Raw genomic sequence first — 13,956 nt, forward strand, 5'->3', positions numbered from 1 at the left:
CAACAGCTAAGTCTCTGTTTGGGTTTTTCCTCCTCCATCCTGAGCAGTTATCTTAAAAGTAAGGCTATAGATACGCCTGGTGGAAGTTTCCTTTTCATTCACCTTTGTGCTGTTTTTCTCCTAAGGAGAGCGACTGAAGGACAGTATTCTTAGCTACAATTTAGAACCATCCTGCCTGGTACCACAACCTTCACATCAACAAAGCATGGGTTGCTTCCCTTGTGCAGGTGGACGCACACCCTTAAAATTCAGGAAGAGGCAAGCAGAGGAAGTGTATTAATATCATGTACACACACTGCTTTATTGCGTTCTTACCTAAAGATCTGGTGAAGATGTGCCAGATGAGCTGGTTTGTAAAGTGGGAGATATTAAAAGAGGAAGTGATTTGAGAGCAGTAACTTTCTGTTCCAACCTTGTGTTGTGCTTACCATTTCTGAAGAGCTGACAGGCTGTGTAATTTCTGGAACAATGAATCCTGGTCTCTATCTTCCATTCTACAGCTGAAATTAGATTACCCAGACCATTCTGACAGTGCAGCATGCAGGGATGAGACCTATCCTGCTCAGGGAGTCTATAAAACTACAACATTCTGAGTGGCATCAGTAAAAGAATAAATAGGCAATGAGAGAATCTACTCATGACAAGCAATGACTGAATGTTCTGCTTTGGACTTGCTGTTCACAAATGCAGGCCCGCAGCCCTGGGATGGAGCAAGCCACAAGCAGCAAATGCCAACACTTCATGAGCCTGAGCGGGACCAATAAGCACTATTACGAAGCTCCACGGCTCTAGCTAACCCAGCTTTGTGGCATCTTCACTCTCCACACCACCGGTGATTTGGTTTCTGTCAGTAACCAATGAGACACATGCTATGACAGGTGGAAACAACCTGTATGAAAAAGCCTCCTTGGACGTAGATATTTCACCTAGGTAAGTGCAACGCAGCGTTGAATGGAGGCTGGGGACAACGTGTGTAGGGAATAGCTGTTGTTCAGGCATCTGTCACAGACTGCCTCAGGATCCATTCGTTTCTGGGTCTCCTGATGTACTACAGCAGAGTCCTTCCCAGCTGAGCAATATTGGCCTTATTACCCCTTTACCTATAGATCTAGGTTGGTTATTTCACGGGTTCTCACAAGAAATTTTTTGGTGGCCTCAGAGTGCGGCCACCAGACAATTGTTCCTAAAGTATTTAATTTATTTTAGGAAAAACAAATAAATATGCACATGTCCAAATCACAGTAATTTATTTATGTAGGTTTTTTGTTTTTTTTTCCAGATTCAATAATACAAGTAACAGATAGTTGTGTCTATTCTTTACTGGACCTATACAGAATAGAAACACAAATAAAGTGCTTTGCATGTTCTTTTGTCTTTTGTTGTTGTTTCTTTTCCTTTTTGTTTTTGTTTGTTTTTTAAGATTTGCCAGCTAGTCAGTCTGCTTCTGTGAAAAATGATATTTGTGTGTTTGTTAACACTTTTCATAGCAGCAGACTTGCTAGCTAGCTGGGAGGCAGTGAAAAGTGATATTAACAAACATACAAATATCACTTTTCACAGCAGACTTACTTAGGCCTGGTAAGCCAGGTTAAGCCTTGGTCAGATAGGGAAGTGGGTAGGGAGGCAGCATGGGCCCGGGGTGATAGGGTGGATGGTGTGGGACTGCGACTGGGAGACAGAGTCTGCAGCTGGAATCTGCCGCCACACGGCCAGAACCCATGGCCAGAGCCCGCCACTGTGTGGCTGGGAGTCTGAGCTCCACTACCCCTGGGAAGGTGGGGAACTCACCTCTGGCATTTGTGCTTCAGAGGGCAGGGGGGCACAGAGGCAGCAGCGCTCTCTCAAAGCTGTAAAAAACCCACCTCTGTGAGGGGAATAGCTCCCAGCACGGCTCCCAATGCTGCAGCACTATCTACACTGCCACTTTACAGCGCTGAAACTTGCATTGCTCGGGGGGGGGACAGGGGGGAAGAGGGGTGTTCACACATCTGAGTGAGGAAAGTTTCAGCACCATAAGTGGCAGTGTAGACAAGCCCCAAATGACTTGCCCAACATCAGAGGGAAAGCCTGTGGCAGATCAGGGATTTGAACTCATGTCTCTTAAGTCTGAGGCTACAGCCCTAATCGCTGGACTGTCTTCCTCTTCCTTTCCAGGCCTGTTGTTGGCATTCTCCACACCATGTTAGGCTTGCGCACCAATTCCCATGCCAGAAACAACTCTAAAGTTTACTACAGCGATTGAAAAAAAAAAAAAAAACCAAACGAACCCAAACAACTGTTTGCTGAACATCCAGCACAAAGCACAACAAAGGCGCGCCAGAGAGAGAGCGAGTGCTTTGGTCTTTAATGTAAATTTATTGCAATTGTGACAGAGAACTCGACATTATTCTATCTGTTCCTTATTAATCATATTTGGACTTGCACTCTTCTCAAACCTCATTGGAAGTGAAAGGTAAATCCAGGCTCACCTGCTTCCCAGAGTGTTGGGCTGCATTAACTTAAAACCCACTACACGTTGGCTAGGAACAACACTGGATTTTGAAACAGGACATGTGACACAGCTCCCTGCACCCATCTGACAAAGGAAAGGCACTAGATAAACTCAGTAAGGGGCCAATTCTGCACCACGGAAGTCACGGGGAGTTTTGTCATTGTTTCTAAAGGCTGCTCCTGCGCCTTTGAAGTCAATCTCAACCCTACAGACAACCTCCAACAGGATGCAAGAGACACAAAAGCAGCCTCATATGCCGTCCTTCCCAGTGCATAGTGCACCCGAGCTAGGCAACGTGTATAGAACAGGGAAGGATCACGGATTCACTCAGGCACGTGCGCCCACTTCTCCACAATTCAGAGAACAACTGAGATCTGGAAACTCGACACAGCATCTGCACCAGTTTTCATTTCACGCCTGCTCCCTCCTGCCCTGGTTCAGGACAAACAGCCAAGCAGAAGGGGGCTCCTTAGACTAAGGCGGTTGGGCTATAGCCAACAGAGTGAATGATACATAAGGGGAGAGTTTCCCAGCCCAGGGGCAAAGCCACCTTGCTCCCCTCACCCTAATAATGAAGGCGGCCAAGGCTCTTTTACTTACCCATTAAACAGTTCTTTGCCCCTGGCAAACTGGGCAAGTAGAATTTTGCAAGGTAACAGTGTGATGGTTTTTCCCATTCTCTCTCCAGGGGTCAGGAAAGGACGTACTTTTCCGTCCCTACTAAAAGCTTTAGCCCCTGCAGGCTCCATTTGCGAGGAAAGGAAACAGCATGACTGGACCCCACCCCCTTTTCACTCTCCCCTCCAGAGAGAACAGGCTGCAGTAGTTTCAGCTGAAACCAGGCTGAATTGGAGCTAGCAGAGGTCCAGGTGTACTGATGGTTGCAGACAAAGTCATCTGGGTACAGAAGGGCAAGTTCTTTGGTTTGCATTAAATCTGAATTAATCTCCCGTCACAGAAATTAATTAGGGAGAGCTAGTACGGTGCTTAAGAGGCAGAACACCACAGTCCATGCTGAGCGGGTTAGCTGCCAGGCCCGGCCATACTGACAGGGCCAGTTAGAACCAGCAGGTTCTCTTCACTGCTCCTATCGTCTCCATCTGCAAATGAAAGGGACATTGGGTGTCATCAGCACAGCACCAGCTCCAGTTTTCACACCATCCACCACAGACAGCAGAGCGGCACAGTGAGGCACTTTGCACAAGATTCATATGGTGAGCGCAGTTAACTGGCCACTGGATCACTGGGGAATCCCTGTATGCACAGGTCTGTGGGGGAAAACAAGGGTGGAAAGAGACGATCTGAGACTGATTGCTCTGGTGTCCCTTCCCCAACATTGGCCAACTGCTAGCACAGCAGTGACAGCTGGTACAGAGAATGGGGCTAAATTCTGCGATCATATTGACTTCCATGCATGTCTAGCTCTCCCTCTTGGGGAGTGCAAAAGGGCTTCTCGCTGGGGTAGCGAGGCACAGGGTGCCCATCAATCTGGAATATGGCCCAACAGCCCAGTTTCTGCAAAGGAAAATCTCTTTCAAAGGGGGAAAAAGGTGTTCTAGGTGTTCTGCTCAGGTCAGGTTTCCCCGTGCCATGAGAGGCTCAGCAAGCGAGGGCCCCCAGGCACCGGCGAGCGGGTGTATCAGAGCTGAATGGATGCAAGCTCAGCAAAAAGGCAGGAGCAGAGCCAAATGGTTTCACTGTGCAGAATTAACTGAGAACCCGAAGACCAGACTGTATTCAGACTGGAACCTCTTGGGGAAGGGGCTGTCCGTTACTGTGTTTGTGCAGCACCTCACGTGATGGTGCCCCAAACTCAAGTGAGGCTCCTGGGTGCTCCTATAAGACTAATCATAACAAAAGCCTAACTTGTTGGGTGAGGTGAGACGGTGACCGTGGGACCAGTGGCTCTGTGCACAGAATGTGCCCCTCAGTGCATTTCTTTGCAGGCTGTGTTAATATACACAGAGTGCACAGACACCACGCTCTGCTTCTTGGGGGACAGGCCCCAGGGGATACTTACATCCTTAAACACTTATCTTTCCCTCCGCTGGCTACTCGCTGTCCATCTGGGCTCCAATCCACTGCAAACACCTACCAACAAAAAGAGAGAGGCACTCCCGTCACTCCTTTAGGGCCACGCAGCCCCGGTGGCAGGGAAGAACCTCAGGCCCCTGGCAGAAGACACTCCCCAGCTGTTCAGAGACACTGGTGGTGGCCACAGCGTTTGAGAGCCCTCTCCCCTCTCTAGGCGGGTTAGTGTGAGCCCCTTGGCGAACGGCATCCTACCTCGTCTGCATGGCCGGGGAGATCAATGGCCAGCTTCCTTGTCTTGGCGTCCCACACCTTCAGCGTGCTGTCACTGCTCCCGCTCACCAGGAGGCGGCTGTCCGCAGACCAGGCAATCTGGTAAACTGCAGAGACGTGCCCTCTCAGGGAGGTGAGGTATCTGACAGAGAGGGGAAGGGGTGGAGATGGGCTGTTAGACACACATACATGCTCTGTATCAGAGATATAAGGGACATGCCCAAGGTCACAGTTAGTCAGTGGCACAGCAGGGAACCAGGAGCTCAGAGTCCGAGTGCCCTGCTCTAATCACTAGGTGCACAACCTCAAAAGCAAAAGGTAACGACTGTGTGTGCATGTGCAAGGCTGCAGAGGGGAAGGTCCTGGCTCAGCCATGGCAGTGAGACAGGCGCATTTCCTTCTGTGTTACTGCATGGGAGTGAACTGCAAACATTGCGTCTGTAATAGAACGAGAGAACCTACTTTCCCGTCCTGCCATCCCAGAGCTTGATGGACTTGTCAAAGGAAGCACTGGCTATTATTCGCGTGTCTGGGGAAAAGAGCACTTGGTTGATCAATGCCTGGTGGCCAGTCATTCTCTCCAGTGCCTTCTTGTCCTCTGCTGGGGCCCACAGGAACAGCGTGAAGTCATCCGATCCAGACACTAGCCTTTCCGGTCCCTGCCCCTGCGATAAACAATCAATCAGTACCAGCACTGAGCCCTGGCTCACACAAACCGAGCCTTTCAAAGCTCAGACGCAAACCTGACGCAGACATAAACTGGAGGAAATCTTTAGCCAGTCACGTAGATTTATTTATTCATTGTTTTGTCAGCAACAATGGTAGGAAGCCTGGTACTGGGGTGGGGAGGAGGAATTTCTTCACAGAGACTTACCCTGACTTGGTCGTACCTGTGCTGCGCCTTCTCTTTAAGTTCTGCCACTGTGTGCAGGAGAGAAGGGAGATTAGCGATCGGGAGGTTAACGGAAACGTGTAACATCTCTAAAGCCAGGATCTAAGACATCTTCTCCCTCCAGATTTGTGACTCAAGAAGGATTTTGAACGGGACATTTTGAGGGGTTTAACACAACGTCCTCTTCAGAGGATCACACTTTTAACAACGAAATGCAGCGCTTGCGTAGCATTCCCAATCTGCGGTGATCATGGTTTTATTTTCTAGACAAGAGAAACGGGGGGGAACCCAGCTCCCCATGTGACCTTAGAATAGAAACCAGGTCTTCTGACTCTTCGCACTGTGCCCTACCCACCTGGCCATGCTACCTCCTCCCCCAGTTCCTCTCCAGCCTGCAAAGTACTTAATGCTCTTACGAGTGCCGCTCATGTCTTGCGGGTTGACAGAGGCTTCGGCGGGTTCAAAGGCCCCTGTGCGGAGAACGTAGTCAGTGCTCAGAGCCATGGTGTTCACCCAGTGCCCGTGGCCCTGCAGGGTGCGGCAGAGAATTCCCTGAAATCAAAAAAACCACCTGCTTAGAAAGGGACTCACAGGGAGACAGCAGCAGTGCAAGGATTAGGCCACAGGACCTCCTGGCTACACCTTCAATCAGCTATGGGAGGTATGGGAGGTGCTGGTGTCAGACCATGGGACATCCCAGCTTCTGGCCCCACTTTCAATCTACAGGTAGCATGAGGGTCAGACCATGGGATGTTCCAGCTCCCAGCCCCACTTTCAGTCAGGCCAGAGGATGTGCCAGCCCCACCTTCAGCCAGCCATGGGTAGCACCAAGATCAGAACAAAGGAACTCCTGGCTCTCAGCCCTACCTTCAGTCAAGGCCGTGCTGTCTCTCAACGTCATTCCTGACGGACAGGGCCTAAGACATGAAGTCAAGGGTGGCCAGTTCTGCATTCTCCTTGCTGATGGCTCCAGTTTACGTTACCAAGCATCACAACCCACAGGAAAAACACACTCCCCCTCCTGCCAGCAAGCGGCACCAAACCCACTGCTGCCGAGCTGTCATTTATCCAGGGGAGTTTCCATTTCTACAGCACCCCACACAACCACCCAATTCCTTTGGCCCAGGAGCAGACAAGATTCCAACTGGAAACAATCATCACAGTTCCTTAAATCCGCCAGAGGGGGGTGCTGCTGAGCCATGGGCGGCACATCCTGCCTCAGCCCAGAAAGCAAGCAAGCACATGCAGCTAAAGCCACGAGACAATGCAGGGCCAGGATGGGCGACAACATGGTTATTTCCAGCATTTAGGAACAATTAAGGTTTGATGCATCATTTTATTTGCGCTACCTCCCTGCCCAGGCCCCTGGCGTCGAAGCTGACCCACGCCAGACTGCCGCACTTACATCCTGGCCTCTCCAGACCTTGATGGTTCTGTCCTGGGAGGAGGAGAAGAGCAGGCCGTCTCCACCCCACTTCACGCACGTGACCGACTGTGTGTGCCCGGTGAGGATCTTATCGCACCGGCCTGTGACGGTGTCCCAGATGCGGATGCTGCAGTCCTTGGAGGCACTGGCCAAGTAGCGGCACTCGGGATTTCTAGAAGGAAAATTGGAAGCCAGTGAAGGCGCAGGACAGCAAATCTGGCCAGCTCTTCCCACGCATCGATTGAGTCTGTATCAGTTAAGAGCAACCTTACAGAAAGGCAACCCTCCACTCTCATGCTAAGAAGGGGCAGGCAGGTTAACAGCTGGCACCAAGCCTGAAACACAGCCACTGCACGCGCCCAATCAAGGAGAGGACTGGCAGAGCCTGGAGTGCAAGGCAGTGGAAATGATGCTCATCCCTCTCTGCAGGAATGGAGCAAGGAGCCTGGCTGGCTGGAGACAGAGATCCTGAGTTCTTCAGAGCACAGGCAGGATCCTCGACCTCCTCCCCATCCCCCCCGCCTCCTTTTATAACCAGTTTTTGTTAATCCAGTTAATTGTTTCCAAATCACTCGGATTTCCTACTGGGGAATTCAATTTGCAGGGCTCTGCTCCATGGGAGTTATTTTTAATGTTCATAACCTCTTGGATCATCGTCTACAGCTCCCCCCACCTCTCTCTGAGGTGGAGCTTTATCAGATGGAGGGGATGGAGAGCTTGTGCAGTTAATCAGCCTGCAGGAGAAATTAACCAGATGGCAGAGACAGCTGGGGCTGCAGGTGGAGCAGTCAGCGTGGGCTGGGTGCATGAGGCAGACACACCGTGTGTACTGCAGCTTTCCCCCTTTGCACTCTTGCTGAGGTGTGCTGGGGAAGAGCACATCTGGCTGCTTGTTACACTCCAGGGAACCGACACAGGGAGACGCTCGCAGTCTTAGCCACCCCCCAGCCACCTTTCCCTAGGGGCCTCTTCCACTGGGGGAATCTGCTTGGGAGAACAGTGGGCTAGTGATTGGGACACAGGACTGGGAGCCAGGAACACCCAGGTGCTAATCCCAGCTCTAACTACAACTCTCTGCGCAGCTCTGGGTAACCCACTCCCAGCTCCCTGCACTCTCCCCCATGTAAGATGGAGGTAGCACAGCCTCACCCCCCGGAGGCTGGGGTAACATTTGCACAGTGCTTTGAAAACATAAAGCAAAGGCTACTGAAACTTACTCTAGCCTTTTATCCATCCATTTCAAAGCTCATTAGAAAGGAGAGCTGGCTTCACTATCCCCATTATACAGTAGGGGAAACTGAAGCACAAGAGAGCCATGCCAAGCCCAAGGGTGCATCACAGGTTGGGGGCAGAGCTGGGACTAGAGCCTGGGTCTCCTGGCTCCCAATTCACTGGCTGCTTTTCAGCCTCACTCTGTACACACTTATTCTCCCACCACCAAGGCAAGGGGCAGGCCTCTCCTCGCTGGCAAAGCAAGGAGGCAGGCCAGAAGGTCACTTACATGTGGAGTGGTTCCCAACACAGCCACGTGATCCATCTGGAGTGTCCGACGAGTACCCTGCCAATCTGATTCCCTGTGTCTGGGTCCCAGAGAAATATCTGTACAACAGAGCAAGCTAGGCAGCTAGATCACAGAAACCACCCAATGTGCATCCCAGGAAAAGTCCAGCTCCATTTGCCCTTCCAGTCCAGTGCTTTGGCACAGACAGGGGGATGAAGAATGGATTCCTATCCTGACCTCGGCAGCCACCAGGTGAACCCTGAGGCAGGAGATTTTGTTCACCCCCATCTTAGCCCACACTGCTGCAAAACCACCAGTCATCAAATTATCCAGCTCTTTTCGCATGCCTGCTCAAGCTGTCCACACTCGGTGCCAGCAGGTTAGCGAACGCTTGCCGAGCGCTGGAAGAGCCAGAACGTGCTAAATGGTGGTTATCATCGGACTCTGCAGGCGGGATACGCGCTGGCTTTTTGTTGGGTTTTTCTTGATCTCTGAATAAATGCGCCTCCAAGGAGCTGAGGCATTAATCATCTGCCCAAGGGAGGCCAGGAACTGGAGCAGAACAGCTCACAGGGTTAGTTTAAACCAGAACTGCCTCCTGAGTGGCACCGAACTGCAGATGCTTGGCACCAAGTTAACGAAGAGTTAATGGTATAAATGGGCCATCTCCAGGCTGACAGCAGGCCAGGCAGCTCAGGCTCCTCTGCTCTCATGTCTCTAAACCAATCCCAGGGGAAGTCAGTCCCCCTCTTCTTAGCAGCGGTTCGCTCCCAGCTGACTCAGAGCAGAGGCAAAGGAATGAGGTTGTCATTTCCCCAAGCACATCGGTGGTTGGGCTAGGAGTCGTTACTGTTAGCAGCGCTCCAGCAGTGCCTAGAGGTCCCAGCTGAGACCGGAGCCTTGTCATGCTAGGTGCTGTATAAACACACAGCAAGAGACCTGAGAGAGAAAGGAAGGATTATCATCCTCATTTTACAGAAGGGAAACTGAGGCCTGGTGAGATGAAGGGACTTGCCCAAGATCACACAGGGAGGCTGCAGGAAAGCTGGCGCCAGAAGCCTCAGTCCTAGGCCCACGTCTCAACCACACCACCATCCCGCATGGCCGCTCAGAATGGCTACCCACAGTCAGGCCCAGCTTGCTACAGTGAGGAGAGAAGACCCCAGGAGGGTGCCTGGCTGGCCCTGCGCCCTGAAGGAGCAGGGACAGCTGAGCCTGGGGTTCTGACATAACAAAACCTCTCTGTAGTGGTAACAAGCAGGTCCCACTGCGGCTCTCTAAGTCAAGAGCTACCTCCCCAGGGCCCGTTCCCAGCAAGCAAGCAGCCTCCCAAACAAGGAGCTAACCCTTAAAGGTACAGCATGGGCTGTCCTGTGCTTCTGCCAGAATACAAGCCCCCGACCAAGCCATGGGGTCTCCAACGCAGCAAGAGCAGCACAGGAGTATGTCCGGTCTGTGGGAAGCAGCCATGCTTCAATGCTGCTCACTCAGCTCCCAGGCTCAGAGACGGGAGTGTAAGCACTGAATATTCCCTGCGATCTGTTCTCCCCTGGGGGCTTGCCGGGGAGAGGCTGAGCCAGTGACACAAAGAGAACAAGCCCCAGAGAGCACTAAGCGGAGAATTGGCTCTGATGGGTGCAGGTGAGGATTCAATGCCACTGCTGCTTGCAGGGTTTAAACACCCGCCCCCACCCTGGAGACTGATGGCACTTCGCCTGCAGCAAAGCCCTGCTCAGCATGGCCCAGTGCGCAGGGCACTGGACTGGGATTCTGGAGCCCTGGGTTCTACCCCCAGCTCTGCCAGTGACCTCAGGCAAACCACCTGTCTCTGGGCCTGCTTCCCTTTCCTGCCTACTTTGGGGCAGGGTCTGCCTGGGTCTCTCCAGCCTCTATTGCAGTGAGGCCCTGATCTCAGCCAGGGCCTTTAGACGCTGCTGTCGTTCACAACAAACACCAGAATCCACAGCAGGACCGAGGCTGCATCAGCAGCTGCACTGGCGAGGGCGTGATGCCAGCAAGGCACCCGCCATCAGGCTCCAGAGAGATTCACTGCTCTGCAGGTGCCAGCCAAAGGCCCAGCCCCTACAGTCTGTACTGACCCCGCAGCTAGACAGAGGGAATGTCCAGGAGCTGGTCTCCCAACCATGCAGCATGGAGAACTGCCTGCAGGGGGCAGCACAGGATACAATGCATCCAACAACCAACCAGGGCTGCACAAAGGGATCTTTGCAAACCCCTGTCAATGAACCCCAGCAGACTGAAGATCTCCTGCCTGGGGATGTGCCTCTGAGCGCCTCGTGGGAACGCCTGGGGGAGTAGCTGAAGTCCAGGTGTGTTCCATAGGCCTGGTCGCGACGACTATCACAGAAGCAACCGGACGCATCAATCATAATCCAGCCACACCCAATTTCCCTCCAGCTGGCAGGGATTCCTGCTCTCTAGTTCAATCCTCGGGTTTGAACAAAGCCCCAGCCGCGTTACTCCTTCCACGGCTGTCAGAGGGGCAGACTCATCGCCCGGGAGGCTGGTGCTAGCCTTGTCTGGTTTCAGGCCATCGATGGGGGTGTGAGGGCTCCCCCAGAGAGGAACAGAGCTCTCCATGAGATGTCTCTGGGGTAGATCTCCTAGGCCTGGCCCCACACAGAGGAATCCGGCCCCTCGCTGAGCTGAAGCCAACACGTACCTGACTGTTTTTGCACCCTGAGGCGAGCTTCCTGCCATTGGGAGACCAGGCGATACTGAGGACCCAGTGCCTGTGACCTGCGGACAGGAGAGAGTGCAGGGGTGAGCAGAGCCCCACAGCCTGGAGGTGGCCCTGTCTTCAAGGGGCAGCTGTGGTCGGGGTGGGGGGGCAGGTCTCCCCTGCACTCCTTCCAGCCTGACTTCCTGCGCCTTGCTGGTTCATAGTGAGCAGCTGCTCTTCTTGTTGAGCCGTGCCCTGGGCACTTGCAGAGACGTCCCAGGAGGGGAACAGCCGGGCCCAGGAATTGAGGCAGCTTGCACAACATGTGCAGTGCTCACTCAGTGATGTGCCCCTCATACCGAGCCAGCACCAGGCCCAATGCCCCGACTCCATATGCAAAGTGCCCAGGAACGGGATCGCGCTGCACACATGGGGGAACCGAGAGGGGGAGGCAAGTCACTGCAACGGGCCCAGATCAGCAGCCTCCCCACAAAGGGAAGCCGACGTCAGTGAAGGCTTGGGGGAGGGAGCACCGCCTGGGGCGGCCCGGTGAATTCATCAACATTGCAACAGAGCCACCGCTACCCTCTGGAGCATGAGCAACTCAGGGAACCCAGGGGCCACGCTCTGTTGCCTGGCAAGGCTATCGGGAGGGGTGGGCACAGACTCAGAACACCCCATGGAGTCCCCCTTTGCCCGCTGCACCCACCTTTGGCTGTGAAGTGTGGCGTCTCTGTGCTGAGGTCCCAGAAGCGCACAGTGGTGTCACCGGAGCCGCTCGCCAGGTACCTGAGATGGTGAGGAAGAGGTTGTCTGGGCTCAAGGTGGCAGGTGGAGCCAAGGCTCCTTCTCGGTCCATTCCCCTCTTCCCACTATGTAGCCTGTCTACCCGGTACCAGGGGCTTATAACCTTCAGCAGCCCTGTTCCCCAGCCGGCCCAGTCATTCGGCGCTGTCCTGTCTCCTCACTCGGCAATCCCCAGCCCTCCTGCCGCCCCCCCTTACTTTCCAGTGGGGCTGAAGGCTACGGAGATGACAGCCTCGGTGTGCCCCTCCAAAGAGCTGGTGCATCGCGTCACCGCCCGCACTTTGAACACAGCCTGGGGCTGGTAGATGATGTCGAGGACTCTCTCTGTCTCTACCACCTGCCCTGCCAGGGTCTTCTCCAGCGACGTGATGATTTCAGCATCGTGGACATAGAAGGCCAAGGGTAGCGGCTCCTCCTGCATGACAAGATGCAGAGGCACTAGCCAGGGGCAGATTTCAGCAGGACTGGCTCATACAGCCCTCCTGTTCTCCCCTCACCCCAGGAAAACAGTTTGAGACCCCGTGTGTTTCCCGTTACTCCTTCCCAGGGCAGCACCAGGCTGGGGAGATGCACTAACTCAGAACTGAGGCAGTGGTTGACAAATCTGCCCTGGGGTGGATAGGAAAGACAGACAGACACATACACACTCCTCTGTGCCAATCCCTCAGCATCCGGGGAGTCCTGGGGACAGAGTCACTGGCAGGGCAGGCCCAGCAGTGCTACGAATGGCGTCTATACAGCCAGGAGGAGCAGAGCCATGGGTGTGGCAGCAGCCATCCCATTGCTCATCTCTCGCTTTCCCACAACTGTATGACTGGGAGCCCTGGCCTTGGCCCAGCAGGAGTGGTTCTAAGCATCCCAATACCGAGAAAAGCCCCACCCCTCTGTGCAATCCCACTCCCCAGATGGGGCTGGGATGAAGCCTGTGGATACCGGCAGTTTGCTGCACCCCCATTAGAGCAGTGGGGGGCACACAGAGGCCCCTTGGGAAGTACCTTCTGGAGCAGCGCATTGCAGACTAGCTGCAGCTTCTCGGGTGTAATATCGACAGGCACGTCAAAGGGGGACCCCAGGATCTCGCCAGCCTCATCTTTGAACAGGATCAGCAGCCTCTTCACGTCCCCTTGCATCGTGGCAACCTGCAAGCACATTCCTGCATCAGGGGTTCAGCCCCACACCAGGCGCAGCGCGACGATAAATCAAACCCACCACTGCCAGAGATCGGCACCAGCATAACCCACACAGCACTGAGTACACCACAGCCAGAGAGCTGCTCCACAGCTCCCTGTGACCGGACACACTCCATCTGCACAGGGACTGTCATCAGAGGACCTCTAGGTGCTTTCCTGCCATTAGCCCTCACATCTCTCCCCCTCCTCCCCCGCCGGCCCATTATCCCCATTTTACAGATTGGGAAATAAACACAAAAACCTTGGGTCACCCAGCAGAGGCAGGCACAGAACCCGGGAAGACTGACAGCCAGAGCCCCACCATCTACCTGCTACCCCCAGATACACTGTTAACCTGCCCGATTCCGCTCAGCGCAGCGCTCCAGAGTCCAGACCCTTCCTCCAGAAGCACCATGTCAGCACCAGTGAACATCCCCACGTGTTAGTGGGACACGCTGGCTTGGGCTCCTTTGCACCAGTAACCCCAAAGCCCAGATAATTCGGCCAACGCCTCCCATCTGTAGCACAAACCCCTCCTCCCCGCCACAAACTCCTTCCCTTGGGCTGGGGGACTGGGGAGGCAGGGGCCCGATTCACTCCCGCAGCTCCTTGCTCCTGACCAGGTAAATCTCTCAGCCCAGGCTGGGCACCACCTGCTGCAGTGGGGTCTCTCCCACGCTCAG

General features: G+C 53.8%; 1 protein-coding gene across 4 annotated transcripts in view; it reads right to left on the reverse strand.

Annotated features, from left to right (window-relative positions):
- Positions 1-2,335: 2,335 nt before the first annotated feature.
- LOC116827732 (notchless protein homolog 1) overlaps positions 2,336-13,956 on the reverse strand; it is a 30,119-nt gene continuing 18,498 nt past the window's right edge. For 2 of the 4 annotated variants that reach the window (XM_075074093.1, XM_032785524.2), the window contains 12 exons: positions 13,100-13,243; positions 12,302-12,519; positions 12,007-12,086; positions 11,298-11,374; positions 8,615-8,712; positions 7,093-7,285; positions 6,104-6,239; positions 5,670-5,716; positions 5,258-5,460; positions 4,778-4,937; positions 4,512-4,582; positions 2,336-3,591 (listed from right to left, as the gene is read on the reverse strand). In XM_075074093.1, coding sequence (XP_074930194.1) covers positions 3,579-3,591; positions 4,512-4,582; positions 4,778-4,937; positions 5,258-5,460; positions 5,670-5,716; positions 6,104-6,239; positions 7,093-7,285; positions 8,615-8,712; positions 11,298-11,374; positions 12,007-12,086; positions 12,302-12,519; positions 13,100-13,243 — 1,440 coding nt within the window. In that variant the 3' untranslated portion in view covers positions 2,336-3,578. Of the gene's footprint in view, positions 3,592-4,511; positions 4,583-4,777; positions 4,938-5,257; positions 5,461-5,669; positions 5,717-6,103; positions 6,240-7,092; positions 7,286-8,614; positions 8,713-11,297; positions 11,375-12,006; positions 12,087-12,301; positions 12,520-13,099; positions 13,244-13,628; positions 13,774-13,956 lie in introns of those variants that run through there. The other 2 variants (XM_032785515.2, XM_075074094.1) reach the window with 2 other exon arrangements.

Source organism: Chelonoidis abingdonii, chromosome 20, assembly GCF_003597395.2.
Source record: "Chelonoidis abingdonii isolate Lonesome George chromosome 20, CheloAbing_2.0, whole genome shotgun sequence".
NCBI classification, from domain to species: Eukaryota; Metazoa; Chordata; order Testudines; family Testudinidae; genus Chelonoidis; species Chelonoidis abingdonii.